The sequence below is a fragment of the Dermacentor silvarum genome, chromosome 4 (assembly GCF_013339745.2).
Source record: "Dermacentor silvarum isolate Dsil-2018 chromosome 4, BIME_Dsil_1.4, whole genome shotgun sequence".
Taxonomy (NCBI): domain Eukaryota; kingdom Metazoa; phylum Arthropoda; class Arachnida; order Ixodida; family Ixodidae; genus Dermacentor; species Dermacentor silvarum.
The window spans coordinates 228,729,288-228,745,292 of record NC_051157.2 but is presented as its reverse complement, the minus strand read 5'-3'; the positions used below and the strand labels follow the sequence as shown (position 1 = coordinate 228,745,292).

Sequence of the window (16,005 nt, the reverse complement as noted above, 5' to 3'; positions counted from 1 at the left end):
ATAGCGCTAACAAGCTGCCTGTGCAAGTTGTATGAAAAAATGATAAACCGGCGCTTAATCTGTTTCCTAAAAAATGACAAAATACTAGACCCCTTCTAGTGTGGCTTCCGAGAAGGTAGGTCAACAATAGACCACCTTGTTCGCATCGCGGCAAACATCAGAGATGCGTTTATACATAAACAGTTTTTACTTTCGGTCTTTCTAGATCTAGAGAAAGCGTACGACACGACATGGCGCTTCGGGATTCTGCGAGATCTTTCCGCGATGGGGGTCCGTGGAAATATGTTAAACACAGTCGAAAGCTACTTGTCTAACCGGACGTTTCGCGTAAGAGTGGGCAATGTTTTATCTGGAACATTCACCCAGGAGGCTGGCGTGCCACAAGGGGGTGTGCTTAGTTGCACACTCTTTATTGTAAAAATGAACTCCCTGTATACAGTTATTCCACGCAGCATGTTTTATTCTGTGTATGTCGATGATGTACAGATAGGTTTCAAATCATGCAACATTGCTATCTGCGAACGACAGGTACAGCTTGGATTAAACAAACTGTCTAAATGGGCTGATGTAAATGGATTTAAAATAAATGCAAAGAAAAGTACGTGCATACTTTTCTCAAACAAAAGAGGCATGACACCTGTGCCAAATCTCACGATTAATCAAGAGGAACTATCCGTGAGCAGTGAACATAAATTCCTGGGAATAATTCTAGACTTGAAGCTTACCTTTATCCCCCATCTTAAATATCTGAAGGCACGATGAACCTTTTAAAAATTTTGTCGCACGCAACATGGGGTAGTGACCGAAAATGCCTCCTGAACTTGTACAACAGTCTTGTCCGCTCACGCCTTGATTACGGAGCTATAATTTATAATTCCGCAACGCCAAGTGCATTAAAAATTCTAGATCCAGTTCACCATCTGGTCATCTGCCTCGCGACCGGTGCTTTCCGAACAAGTCCAATCCAGAGCCTCTATGTAGAGTCAAATCAGTGGTCACTTCATGTGCAGCGTTCATATAGTAGTTTTATATATTTTCTTAGAGTACACGCGAACATTGAACATCCCTCTTATTCAACCATAAACGACATGACCACTGCCACACTCTTCCAAAATCGACCGGCATCGAGAAAACCGTTCTCTTTGCGTGTGAGGAATCTTAGTGAGGAAATGGGTGTTCCGTTGCTTGAACACTGTCTTATGGCTCCAGCGAAACTATTACCGCCGTGGCAGTGGCAGCTCATAGAGTGTGACACATCATTCGTAGAGGTCACTAAGCACGCACAAGAGGCACATATCAAAATGCATTTCCTTGAATTCCAGTCCAAGTACACATGCACAGAGTTTTATACAGACGCTTCTAAGTCACGTGACGGGGTGTCGTATGCAGCCGTCCGCCCATCCATCTCGGAATCAGGTGTACTCCACCCGGAAGCAAGTATCTTTACGGCTGAGGCATGTGCACTATTGTCAGCTGTGAGGCATATAAGGAAATCTAAACTTCAAAAATCAATCATATTTACAGACTCTCTAAGTGTCGTAAAGGCTTTAAAGTCACCCTGTAAACAGAAAAATCCTATACTTATTGAGCTCTATTCCGTACTGTGTAGAGCGTATGTATCTAACCAGCATATCATTATATGCTGGGTGCCTGGCCATAGAAGCATTGAGGGTAATGTGCTAGCTGACCGAATGGCTACGTCAATAACACCGCACGCTACTAATCTTACAGCTGCTGTTTCTGCAACAGATTTGAAACATTTCTTGCGTAAGAAATTGCGAAGCCATTGGCAACGTCTGTGGGATGCAGAAACAAATAATAAGCTTCACTTGATTAAGCCACAGTTAGGTTTCTGGCCCCCCGTAACGAAAACACGACGAACTGATGTCCTATTCTGTCGGTCTCAGAATAGGTCATACATTTGGCACCCATAGTTTTTTGTTGACCGGGGATGAACCACCAACCTGTGGTAGATGTGGTGAGAGGCTAACCGTCCTCCACGTTCTCCTGGAGTGTCGGGATGCCGAAGCAGATAGAAAAAAACATTTCTCTTACCGCTATCATGTCCCTCTGCATCCCAGTATGTTTCTTGGTGAGGAACCGCTGTTTAGCACCAAAGCAGTCCTCGCTTTCTTGAACGGCGTGGTACTGCATGTTATAAATTCATAGCGCATCCTCCCTCCAGAGGATGCTGCTGTGATAGTAGTTTTGTATAAGCACATGCCTCCAGACCCTTGTGGTTCAAGGGCTCTGTTTAGGCAGTAGTGCTTCTTTCCAATTACTACATCTTAAATATTTTAAATATCGTGTCATTCTTTCTCAATGCATTCTCCATTTCATAGTACACCTCATTAGTCATTGCCATGATTTTAGTGCATGTATATTTTACGCATTTTACAGCGATTATTTTTAGGCCCCTTTACAGCCACACTTCATCTACTTCTCAGAATTCATCGCTCCACTGCACACTCACAAACACTGGCATGGCGCTCTTTGGCCATAACTGGCCCTTGCGCCATAAAACACCACACATCATCAAGTCAATGCGGGCCATTGCAAAGGAGCTCCAAGTCGCAGAGTCGACTGTCAGGCTTGCTGTGCACGAGGGCTTGAGGTATACCATTCCTATGTCACGAGGAGGGGGCAATTCATGTCCGATAAAACTCGTGAGGGATCGTCTGCTCCGGTTCAAGTGCTCACTAAGCAAGCCGAAGAGGCCTGTGGAGCCTGAAATGCTCCTTTTTTTTTTTTTCAAAAGAACTTTGACCAAAATTTGTTACGTGAAGCGATAGTTGCGTACGTGTGTCTTTAGTTATGCAAGTAGGTGTTTGGATAGTGTTAGAGAAACCATGTTCCTGAAAACTGTTTCAAAATTATGTTGTGTGCTTGAAGAATTGAACATGTCAACCTTAAAGTCACCACCAAGAATTGGTGTGAGGGTGTGTTCGTTAGCATAGTTCAATATTTCTTCCAGATAGGCATGGAAGCTGTTCATTCTACCATATGGAGGTTGGTATGTGACTGTCAACATGAGTTTTTGACATGCTACAACAAGGAATTGGACACTTTGTGACATTATAGAAAACTGTTTAGTAGTTTACATTCAAACTTTTATACTTGCATTGCTAGGCCACCACTTTGCCTGTTTTTGTGGTTTAAATAGAAAGTTTTAAATTGCATGTCCATAATTGCTACAATGTCTGTTCGACACCTTAAATGAAATAATTAACCTAATAAAAGGACTAACTCAACCGCTGTGTAGTTAGCATTGTGAGCGACAGTCTAAAAAGCTCTGCTCACACTAGCTGTCATTAGACAGTCAGCCACATGGCAAACGTGGTATTAATCAAATGCAGAATTCGTGATGGTATAATCGATAAATTGCCCGTCTGAGTTTTTGTAACCTGTGCATTAATATTGGACATGTGGCACAGCGAAAGTGTTCTATTGCTTTAATTCATTGGCCACAAGTCTCTACGGTAAAATCTCATTAATTCAAAATCCAAGGGAGACTGGAATTTATTCAGATAAAATGAAGTTCCAACTAAAGAGCACCACTTTGAATATAGTGCCCAATCAATTGCATGATAGAGTGTGTGAAACCATTATCATAAACAAATCAGAGAGTGCTAGTGTAGGCTTTATTTATTATTTTTACGGAGCCAGTGCAGCCTATTCAAGCAGAGAGAGCAAGTTGACTGATGTGCATCTGAGGTTAATATGTGGTGACCTAATTGCGCTAATTGTAGGAGGTTTTTGGGATATGTTACCATGCAGGCTCTTTATTAAGAGCATCAAAACATCGCTAATTACTGTGCCATTTATTTTTAGCTGTCATGCCAGTATGCAAATGCGGAACTAAGTGGGGGGCTCGGATGCTGCCCTGTCGACCCAGTTCAAACACACTGCTAACAGTGGCAGCAATCGCTCGGTCATCTCGGTCTTTTTGCAGTAGCCATGTGTGCATTGCGTGTCACCGGGTGCCGCCTATCTACAACATTCCTCCCTGCTATAATTCTCTTAGAGCGAATGCAGGCTATAAGTAACAAGTAATTGTAATAAGTAATAAATCTACAGCATAGCATAGTGCCAAAGGCCTCATGTCAGCAAGCAGAAGTCACGTGAGCTCCCGTTAGCACAACCAATGCCTGCACAGTTGCTCCGCAATGCATGGGAGCTAGAGGTATTGTGGTGGCCCTGTATGTTGTGGGGATTGAGGTGCCTTCGCGCGCCTCGTCCCCCTGCTCGCACGTGACACTCAGCTTGATCTTCGGGAACATGGCGGACACAGCTAGCGCGCCGGAGCTACTTTCCTGCACAAACCGTGCTTCTCCAATTCCTGTGACCTCCAATTACCCCTGTCTTGCGCTAGCTGATTCCAGCTTGCGCCTGCAAATTTTCTAACTTCATCAACCCACCTAGTTTTGTGCCGTCCTTGACTGCGCTTCCCTTCTCATGGTATCCATTCTGTAACTCTAATGGTCCACCGGTTATCCATCCTACACATTACATGGCCTGCCCAGCTCTATTTTTTCTGTTTAATGCAAACTAGAATATCAGTTATCCCCGTTTGTTCTCTGATCCACACTGCTCTTTTCCTGTGTCTTAACGTTAGGCCTAACATTTTCATTCCATCGCTCTTTGTGCGGTCCTTAACTTGTTCTCGAGCTTCTTTGTTTCGACTGCGCTTCCCTGCTCTTGGTATCCATTCTGTAACTCTTATGGTGCACCGGTTATCCATCCTACGCATTACATGGCCTGCCCAGCTCCATTTTTTCCGTTTATTGTCAACTAGAATATCGATTATCATCATCATCATCATCAACTTGTTTATTTCACCACGAGATACACAAGGTGAAAAGGGAGAGCCGGAAAAAAAGCCGAAATTTCTTCCGCTTGACAGAGCTCCGGTCTCCCAGACAGGCACGGTAGCGGCTGGTGTACCAATATAATCACGTATAAAATGTTGATATACGAGTATTCTAAGCACAAGTATATGCAGATACTTTCATGTTATTGTATAGAAACTATAGTTATAATACAGTTGTGTGAATTGACTCGCAGTATACAATCACAATCTGTTATCTTGCATATTATGGTTTGACACAAACTCAATCGCATATAGCATAAGAATGCAAAAGCAATATATATACACATATATATACACATACATATACACACATATATATACACATATATATACATATATATACATACACATATGTACACTCACATATACATGTATAACAAGTTTCACAGAACTATACAATAAACACAAGTTACCATCAGGAAACGTTCTTTTTTTTTTAGAAATCGTTTTACATACTTGTAAATACATCTGCGCATCTATGTTAAAAAAATAGAAAAAGATAATCTGCATAGGCTGCTGCTTTCGCGACAGATACCCGGCAACATAGCCTAGGGCGTTATCACATCCTAGAAGTTTAGAAGCGCGAAGACGCCCTTTGCAGCATCTAGTTCACAACGCAAGCCCTGCCACGTGGCCTGGGCACAATCGCTGCAGCGGAAACCTGGATGCTGGGGTTCATAGTTAAAAGTCTGAACGTATAAACACAACGAGAGTACATCATAAGCCCTGCGGAACTGTTAGATCATTTAACAATACACATCTATAAGAACAGATCCAATATTTTAGTTTTGTTTAGAGATAACACATCAACATTTTGTTGGTTGAAATAGTTAAGCAGGGAAGGTAGTGTATGTTTAAGGCGTTGACAGCCATAATTAGTACGCAAGAAAGAGGTCTGCCATGATGCCTGGTGACGATATGAATATGTACTTCTACTTTCTTGTAAAGTTGCCAGGGTTAGGAATGAATCGAGTCTTCCCAACATAGCATTTCTATAGCTTAGTAATGTTTTGAACTTATATATGTCACGAACTCTAATTATTCTGTTTTGTTGGAAAAGCTCTTGCGTGTGTTCAAAAAAAGAGACGTTTGCTATCGCCCGAATCGCTTTCTTTTGAAGTATTTCCAGTATTTTAATATTTTGCGCGGTAGTGTTACCCCATATAAGGGAACAGTAACTGAGGTGTGAATGGAAAAGAGCATGATAAATGAGACGCTTAACTTTAAAAGGTAATGAACTTCGATTCCGATTTAACACACCAACAACTTTTCGTACCTTTGAGCAAACATGACTAACGTGTTCATTCCAGGACATCTGCGCTGTGAATATTACGCCTAGGGTTTTTATGGATGACGTAATGTTAATTTTATACGGACCCAACACAATATTATCTGGCAATGTAGTAGAACTTCCCGGAGCATGAAAAATAACGCATTTTGTTTTGGTTTCATTGAGGATGAGGCCGTTTGCCTTAGACCATGCTCCAAGTCCATAACAAACGGAGCTTGCTATAGGGGTTATTTCTTTTAAATCTTTACCTGTGAAGAAAACAGAGCAGTCATCTGCATACGCGATAAATTTACACATATCACTTACTTGTACAATATCATTAATGTAATACAGGAAAAGTATCGGGCCAAGGATGCTACCTTGGGGCACACCCGCTGTCAAAGGTTTTATCTGCGATCTGTTCTCATTAATTTCAACAAACTGATGTCGGCTTTCTAAATAAGATCGGATAAGTTCAAGTGTTATTCCTCGGAAGCCGTATTTTTCCAGCTTTATCAGCAGCAATTTATGGTTCACTCTATCAAATGCTTTGCTGTAGTCTAAGTATAACCCTAAAGTCAGAAGTTTTTTTTCAATGTTCTCTAGAATAAGGTCCTTCTGTATACTTAAGGCGGTTTCCGTAGACCGCTTTTTCCTAAACCCGTGTTGACAGTCGGTTAGCAAGCTATGTTTTTGGGAAAAATTATCAATACGAAAGTTGACTATTTTTTCGAGTCCCTTTGATAGCACAGGAAGTATAGAAACCGGTCGATAATTTCCAATATTATTTTTGTCCCCTCCTTTATGAATAACTATAACTCTTGCTACCTGCATATTGCGCGGGAAAACTCCAGTTGACAGGGAAATATTAAAAATGTGCATTACTGCAGGTGCAAGTAAGTCTATGACGTACTTAATTGGCCTAATTTCTAAATCATCTACGTCTCGGCTATGGCTGTTTTTCAAGGATGAAAATGTTGTAATCACCTCAGGGATGCTAGTAGGCTTTAGGAATAAAGATTCTCTTAATGAAGTTGTATGCATTGTATCTTGAATGTCGTGATCTCCGCATCCTACTTTGACAAAGAAATTGTTAAAATGGTTCGCAAGTTCTGTACCACCTACAAAAGCGCCATCAATATTCAACGTATCTGTTCGTGTATCGACTGGCTTCCGATTTAGTGATTCGTTTATTTTTTTTCATACTTTGTCGCTTCTGCGCATACATTCACTGTTAAATATACGGCTGTAGTAGTCATTTTTCGCCTTTTCTTTTTCTTTGTTCAATTTATTCCTAAACTGTTTATATTCTTTCCACTTTGACAAGTCCTTCGACTTGATAAAAGACTGATAAAGCTTATTTTTTTGGTTGATTTGCCTAACGAATTCCTTCGATATCCATGGCTTGCGCGACTTTCTTCGAATCCGATAGTTTTCAAGCGGAAATGATTTGTAATATATCGTTTTGAGTTTGCTCATAAACTTATCGTATGACTCATTGGCATCTTCAAGCGCAAAAATATCACTCCAGTCTATTTCGCGCACGGCTTCTCTGAATTTGTCTAACGTTTGAGCCGATATCTTGCGGTACGTTGTCTTTTCAGTGCACGCACGTTTAATGGAGCCTTTACGTTCTAGAAAAAGATATATAGGCATATGATCGCTGATATCACAGCTTATGACTCCCGATGCCGTGCTATCGATAGTCGAGTTTATATTTGTCTGATTTTCCTTTTTTGTACGAACGTGCATGATGCCGATAACATGCAGGTTAGGACAACTAAGTTTGTTGCACACTTAATTGCACCGCCTTTGACATACCTTTGCAACCGAATGGCGCATTTCTGAAAATTATGCAACAGGAAAGTGACTAATATTTAAGGGTGGTGACAAAAATCTTTTCAATAACTACCGACCTATTTTTTTCTAAAGATTTCCCAAAGCTATTACTCTATGGACGGCATAATTTTCGAAACAGTCGATACTCAGTACTTTCCAACACTGTTTTCACAAACCATTTTCTACCGAAACAGCTTTATTAACGCAGAAGGAATTAATCTTGCACAATATTTACAGTAACAACCTGTAAAGGCGTTTATTAGGCACCAGCCTTTTGGACCGACCGTTAGTTCAAGGCCCGAGATCTCAGCACGAGCGGCGTTTCTCGAGGAGAGCGCAGGAGGGATCGACCCACTAGAAAGGGCTGGAGAGCATGACCCACTATGGCGTTCGTATCCTTCGCTACAATCACCCCTGGGAGTGAAAAGGGAGCCGTCGGGCGACCTAACAGCTGGTGACTATGAGTGGGTCATACTAGGTCTTGAGGCGCTTGACGTTGACAATGTCGCGTTCACGACGGCACATGTCCATAGAAGGTTCAACTGGTTCGATCATGTAGTTGACGGGAGATGCGCGTTCAATGATACGGTAGGGGCCTTCATACTTGGGCACTAGTTTGGATGAGAGACCAGGTGTAGCGGAAGGAACCGAGAGCCACACAAGCACTCCAGGAAGGAAGGTGGGTGCAGAAGTGGTGTCACCGCGTGTGCTCTTCTGGCGCTCTTGGTCACTGGATGTAAAGACCCGTGCGAGATCGCGGCACTCTTCAGCATGTCTTGCCGTGTCGGAAATGGGCGCACATTTGCATGCATCCGGCCGGTACGGTAGAATTGTGTCGATGGTGTGCGACGGGTGCCGATCGTACAGTAGGAAAAAAAGCTGAGAAGCCAGTGGTGCTCTGAGTAGCGGTGTTATAGGCGTAAGTGACGAAGGGCAGAATGGCGTCCCAATTAGAATGGTCGGAGGCGATGTACATAGCAAGCATGTCCCCGAGGGTACGGTTGAAGCGTTCGGTAAGGCCATTGGTTTTGGGGTGGTACGCCGCAGTTGTGCGATGAAGAACGTGGCACTCCTTGAGAATGGCTTCAACTACTCCGGACAGAAAGACACATCCGCGATCACTAAGCAGTTCCTGGGGTGGCCCATGTCGCAAGATGAATCGTCGAAGCAAGAAGGAGGCAACATCGCGCGCTGTAGCTGCCAGTAGAGCGGCAGTTTCGGCGTATCGCGTCAGGTGGTCGACTGCCACAATGGCCCAGCGATTTCCAGCCGACGTCAGTGGAAGGGGCCCATACAAATAGATGCCGACGCGTCCAAACGGCCGGGTAGGGCAAGGTAAAGGTTGCAGACCGGCTGGCGAAAGGCGGGGTGAAGATTTCCGGCACTGGCAATCGGGACAAGAGTGAACGAACTTGAGAACGTAGCTGTACATCCCGCGCCAGTAATACCACTGTTGAAGACGCTGGTAAGTCTTGAAAACGACGGAGTGCACACACTGTGGATCAGCGTGGAAAGCTGTGCATACTTCGGAACGCAGACTGCGGGGTACCACTAACAACCACTGGCGTCCGTCGGGTTATAATTGCTTCGGTGAAGCAGGTTGTCGCGAATGGCAAAGTGATGTGCTTGGCGACGCAACGTGCTAGTGCTTGGTTGTGCCGACGAACCAGAAAGCAAGTCTAGAAGGGAGGCAATCCAATGGTCCTTGCGCTGCTCAGAAGCGATGGTGTTAAGGTCGAGCGAAGAAACAATAATCTCGGATAGGGAAGAGCAGGTATTGTCAGGCAAGGGAGAGCGCGAGAGGGCGTCGGCGTCAGAATGCTGGCGTCCGTTGCGGTACAGCACGCGGATATCGTAGTCCTGCAAGCGAAGTGCCCATCGAGCAAGACGGCCAAAAGGGTCCTTCAAGGACGAAAGCCAACGTAGTGCATGGTGGTCCGGGACGACGTCAAATGGACGGCCATATAAATAAGGTCGGAACTTAGTCAGAGCCCAGATGATGGCTAAGCATTCTTTTTCTGTCACACTGTAATTTGTCTCAGCTTTCGTAAGCGTGCGACTTGCATAGGCGACGACATATTCAGGAAACCCTTGTTTGCGTTGGGCAAGAACAGCGCCGAGGCCAACGCCGCTGGCATCTGTATGCACCTCAGTAGTAGCTGTTGGATCGTAGTGGCGCAAAATTGGCGGGGATGTAAGCAGATAACTCAGCTTTGTGAAGGCCTCGTCGCACTGGGACGACCACGAAGTGAGGGGCCCGTTGTGTGCAAGCAGTTTCGTCAGGGGTGGGATGATGGCGGCGAAATTGCGAATACAATGTCTGAAGTAAGAACACAGACCTATGAAACTACGCAATTCTTTGACGGATGTTAGCTTAGGGAATTCGGTGACGGCCCGAAGCTTGGCTGGATCGGGGAGTATCCCATCCTTGGATACGACGTAACCGAGGATCGTCAGTTGCCGAGCTGCAAATCGGCACTTCTTGAGGTTTAGTTGTAGGCCTGCGTTTGTTAAGCACGTCAAAACACACCGTAGGCGTTGAAGGTGTGTTGTGAAGTCTGGCGCAAAAACAACACCGTCATCAAGGTAGCACAAGCATGTGTGCCACTTCAAGCCACGCAGAACGGTGTCCATCATGCGCTCAAAAGTTGCGGGTGCATTACAAAGCCCAAAAGGCATTACGTTAAATTCGTATAAGCCGTCGGGTGTTACAAAAGCTATCTTTGGCCGATCGACGTCAGCCATGGGTACTTGCCAATACCCTCAGCGCAGATCTAAAGATGAAAATAATTCTGCGCCTTGTAGACTGTCAATGGCGTCGTCTATGCGCGGGAGAGGGTGTACGTCCTTGTGTGTGATCTTGTTTAGGCGCTGGTAGTCAACACAGAACCGCACAGAATCATCTTTCTTCGTAACGGGTACCACAGGGGATGCCCCTGGACTGTTGGAAGGTCGTATCACCTCGCGACGAAGCATGTCGTCGACTTGTTCGTTGATTACATGACGCTCTGCAGGAGATGCACGATACGGGCGTTGCCGCAATGGCGGTTGCGAGCCAGTGTCGATGCGGTGAGTAACAGTTGATGTCCGGCCTAGGGAAGATTGCTCGACATCAAAAGAAGAACGGAATTCTTCCAAGAGGCACACAAGTTGAGATCACTGGACCGGTGTAAGGTCATTGGCAATAGAAGAATCAAACACATCACTGGACGGTCCCTCACAGGCAGAAATAGCGGTGAGCGCACTAGAACTAGCGCAGTAATTTTCATCGGGCACGTCCATAGCTTGCACGTCTTCAATCTCTTCGACATTGCCTAGACATTCCCCGCGGAGCAGCATGACAGGGTATGGGAACGGGTTTCAAACGAAAATGGTGCTGTAGCCCTGCTTGATGTCCACTGTCGCAAAAGGTAGCAGCAGGCCTGTCCGAGTAAGGAAGCGGTCAGATGGAGACAGCAGCGCAACAGCGTCTGAGATTGCGCTGCAGTACATGGGCACGACTGTTAACGCGCGGGGAGGAACGTGGGTGTGGTCGTGGACAATTAGCTTCCTCGACAGGGAAGTATTGTCGGTGATCAGCAAATCTAACAGCGGCGAGAGTTCCATCTCGACCCGTGCGCAATTGATAACGGCATTGTGGCGCGAGAGGAAATCCCAGCCGAGGATAACGTCGTGAGAACACGAGGTAACAACACGAGCAGTGCAAGCCGCTAAGGAGTGGATATGCTGAGCACTGGCTGTGCGGAGGGACAGTCCAGAAAGGAGCGTCGTGACTTTCCGAAGTAGACTGCAAAGCTTAGCGTCCATAACACATACGGCGGCTCCTGTGTCCACGAGTGCAGATGCGCAAACACCGTCAACAAACACTTCGATCACATTTGAAGGACTGCGTTGAGGACTTTCACGTTTCGACGGCGCCGCAGCCCTTGCCTCTTGGACTGCGACGATTAGTTTTCCTCGTCCAGCGTTACGGGACGGGGTCGCATCGGCGACACTGAGCGACAGCGTGGAGACGGTGAACGGCGGGTAGTTGGCGTCGGGCGCAGAGTCGGTGACAAATGGGAGCTGAATGGGGTTCTTAATGTGGACGGTTGAACTGGCTTGTCACGGCTGATGCGGCGCTAGGCGGCTGAGCGCGATTACAATAACGAGCGACGTGACCGGCATAGCCGCACGCAAAGCATATCGGCCGGTTGTCGGAAGTACGCCATCGGTTAGCTGGGGCAGGTCCCATCCATGTAAGAGGTCACGTTGTACAGGGCGGATGCTGTTATGTCAGCACACAAAAGCTCGGTGCAAGAAACCGGAAAGCCTCATGAGCAGTCAGTGGGCAATATCACCCATGGAAGAACTCAGTGTCGACATTATCAGGCCCTTGCCATCTACACCTCGGGGCCACAAATACTTGCTGGTAGTTATTGATAAATTTACCAAATTCCCAGAGATTTTCCCTCCACATGCAGCAACAAGTACAAAAATACTGGAGTGGCACCATGGCCCATTTGTGGCCATCACCAGCAACAATGGCAAGCCTTTTGTTAGCACACTATGGCGCAACCTCTTGAAGCACTGGGACATCAAAGATCGTCACACGGTGCCTTACCGGCCGGCTGGCCAAATGGTGGAGCGTCACAATGGCACAATTAAGCAATGTCTACGGGCATAATGCTACAACCACAAAGACTGGGACTGGATATCAAAGCACAAAGACTGGATATCTGAGATTGGCCTTGCCATGTGTACTGCCGAGAGCGTTATCACCGCATATACTCCAGCATTGTTGTGTTACAGCCGCGAGTTACGCACCCCATGGGAACCTGCAAGTGACGAGGACACGGAGCCTCCGAAAGCAGCACACCATGCACTTGCTGCAGAACTTCAGCGGTGCCTTGGAGAGGCCCTCCAACATGCTCAGACGCATCAGGAAGCTGCTTGGAAGGTGCAGAAATCCTGTTACGACCGTCATCGGCGGCCAACGACCATCCAAGAGGGTGACCTTGTGCTCCATGATTCTCACACCTTGAGTGATGCGGCTAAAGGCGTTTCGGCAAAATTGGCACCGTGGCGAAGTGGACTTTATTGTGTACTAAACGATTAGGTGACAGTGACTTTGTTTTGAGCGATCCTACTACAGGACGTCATCGGACTACTGCCCACGCGGATCAATTGATGCTCTACCATGAGCCATTGCTTCTCCCTACCAGCACGGCTTCATAATTCGAGGGGGGGAGTGTTGTGACGTGCAAGGGCAAGCGAGCCCAAGACCCACGATGAGGAGCCACGGTTCTCGGAGGCCAAGGGCGGGATCAACAGACGGAGCGGATGAGAGGTGGCGCAAGTGCGGGAAAGCCAGCGGCGGGAGTGAGTGTGTGCGCGCGGGCGGAGCAAAACGAGGGAACGCAGAGTGGTGCAGTGTGCATAGTTGGTGTGCGAGAATAAAGGATAAGTTCGGGACGAACGTGTGGCGTGTCGTCGATCGTGACAAACTGTTGCTTTGCCTTGTGTTAAACTTGGATCAGATACAATCGAAGTAGTGGATTGTGTAAAGGATTTAGGTGTGTACTTTTCTAGTAGCCTAACTTGGAAAGAGCACGTGGTTGAAATACACAAATGACTGTGCAAGTGTTTATTGGGGTAATAAATAGAAATGAATATCTCCTACCTGAACGCATAAAACCTTTTCTGTATAAATCCTTAATCTTATTCCAATTTAATTATGCTCACCTGGTTTGGGGAACGACAACGAAAAAAAGACTGTTTATAATTTTACAGAAGAAATTGAAGGTAATAACAAATGCTTCTTTTAATTCTCACAGGCAAGAGATGTTTGATCGCCATCGAATATTGAAAATTTATCACCTCTGTAACTAGCACAATCGTACTTCATAGCTAATAGACAAAATAACTTGTTCTGTTGATGGTAAAGAAAAGCCAGTACTGTATTTTCCGGTCTATAAGTCGCACCTTTGTATAAAATGCACCCCCCTCAAAACGGCAGTTTTCCGCGAAAAAGAAAAAACGTATATAAGTCACGCCGGTGTATAAGACGCGCCTGTTCATTTTGTAAACAATTTTAAAAAATTACAGTGACGCTTCACTCCGTGAACGTGGGGACGCGCAAGCGTATGGGTTTTTCACTCCAGGTGCATTTCTGCTGTCGTGGTTGCCGCGAAGTTCCGTATAAAGTTTGAGGGTGAAACATCGTCCCCTCGCACCGTATGCTGTATGTGCGAGCATGTATGTGCATGTATGTGTATGTGTGAGCATACATACTGCATGCTTTATATGCGAGTATGTTGTATGTGCAGCTTTTACTCTGGTAGCAACTGCGTAGGTTGCGCAGCATCGCACCGCATCTTGTCAGCAATCTCCATATGCGACTTCGGGGTCAGTCTGCCGCCGCTTGCGTTGCTGCTCCGTCCTTCTCACACGCTGCTCCGTCCTTCTCACACGGTGCTCGGGAACTCGATCACGAGAAGAACCCGGTACCTCGATAGCGCGTACAGAACCCGTAGCAATTAAGTCAACCAGCACGCTTCGCGTAGCCATAACATTGAATCTGATTGCGATGACAGTTTTTCTGAAAAAAAAAAAGTACCTAAGTCATTCTATAAGACGCACCGACGAAAAATTCAGAAAAAGAATGTGTCTTATACACCGGAATATACGGTGTATAATGAGAATACTGCTGACCTTACCCAGTTATCGTGAAAAACATTATATGACATCTTTCTCTCAACGAATAAAGTTACTGATTCTTTGTTATCATAATTACTTGTTGAGGTGTCAAACTAAAGTCCCTAGATTTCCTGCTCTTTCTTAAGTAGCGACATCTACTCGTTCGGCCGCCATTATCTTCCGAGATAGCATGCGACCATCAATGGCTGCTGCTATCTACGCTGCTCGCAGCAGCGTGCAAGTGATTGCGGGGAAACAGCGTTGGGAAGAACATGGCTGCCAGAATGACCGTCACCCAATGAGATTCGTCGGCGGTGCTTCAAAGCTTGTCGCTGCTTAAAGAAAGCAAAAATATCTAGGGACTTTATCTTAAACAATGTATTTGCTTCTGTTAAAATGTGTGATCTTGTTGTGCAAAGAAAATTCTCTGTACGAATTAAGTCCCCCTTTGCGTTACACTTTTGCGAATGTGTTGCAGGCTGTCGCACCAACTGCGTTTTGCTGAGCAAGGCCCTGTGCTGGCGAGAGACGCGAGCGTGGTGGATGCTGAGGAGGCATACAGCATTGATGACCCACGTAATGCCATGAACGAGAGGCGCCGCAAGCATCGTGAACACAGTGGTGATAGGCACCACAAGCGTCACAGGTAGCCGACTCGTCTGCACTGTTTTCAATTGGCCTAAAGACCTGGTATAGCAGCAGTGTGAAGAAAATCATCGATACCCCACTGTGTAAAACCGTTCTTCCTTTTGTGGTGCCTTTCAAAGATGCCTGTTGTCATACGGTGCTGCCAGTGTTTAGCCATCAGCTTGCTGTCTTGTTAGCCGAGTGTGGCTGGCGGGCTATTTCCTTTTTTTGGCATGTTTCCAGAATTCTGTGTTTTGGTTATCAGTGACAGCCACTGAAGTGAACCACATTGCGTCAAAGCTCAATGTTTTTCTCACTATAAGGTGGGTCGCATCGTGACTGGAAACATGCTCTGTGTCTGATCACTTGGGTGCGTTTGGTGTTTAACGACAAAATAAACTGTGTTTTTTTTTGTGCAATGAAAAATAAATTGCACACAAGGAGCAATTTGTGGGAATGTCAGTTCTTTTAGTTGCCAAGATATTTAGTGCATGTTGCCGAGTGCTTTTTTACTTCACCATTATATTGTTATCTCATGCTTCCTGAATTTTATCAAATGCTGTGTTGTTTTTGCCAGCTGGTTAGAAAGGGCATGAGCATACAAAGCAATACCAAGACGTCTCTGTGCTTTTGAGAAAGGCTTATCATGTCAGAGTAGCACATTGTATGCAAGGTAAAGGAAAGGTAAGACGCCATAGTTTATTTATAATAGGCCTGTGCG

The 16,005-nt window shown here is 45.6% G+C and overlaps 1 protein-coding gene across 1 annotated transcript in view; it reads left to right on the top strand.

The window, feature by feature from the left end:
- The window catches only part of LOC119449307 (spliceosome-associated protein CWC27 homolog), a 40,498-nt gene extending 24,771 nt beyond the window's left edge, over positions 1 to 15,727 (top strand). The window contains exon 3 of the mRNA XM_037712478.2: positions 15,136 to 15,727. Coding sequence (XP_037568406.1) covers positions 15,136 to 15,307 — 172 coding nt within the window. The 3' untranslated portion in view covers positions 15,308 to 15,727. The remainder of the gene's footprint in view (positions 1 to 15,135) is intronic.
- The last annotated feature ends 278 nt before the right edge of the window (positions 15,728 to 16,005 follow it).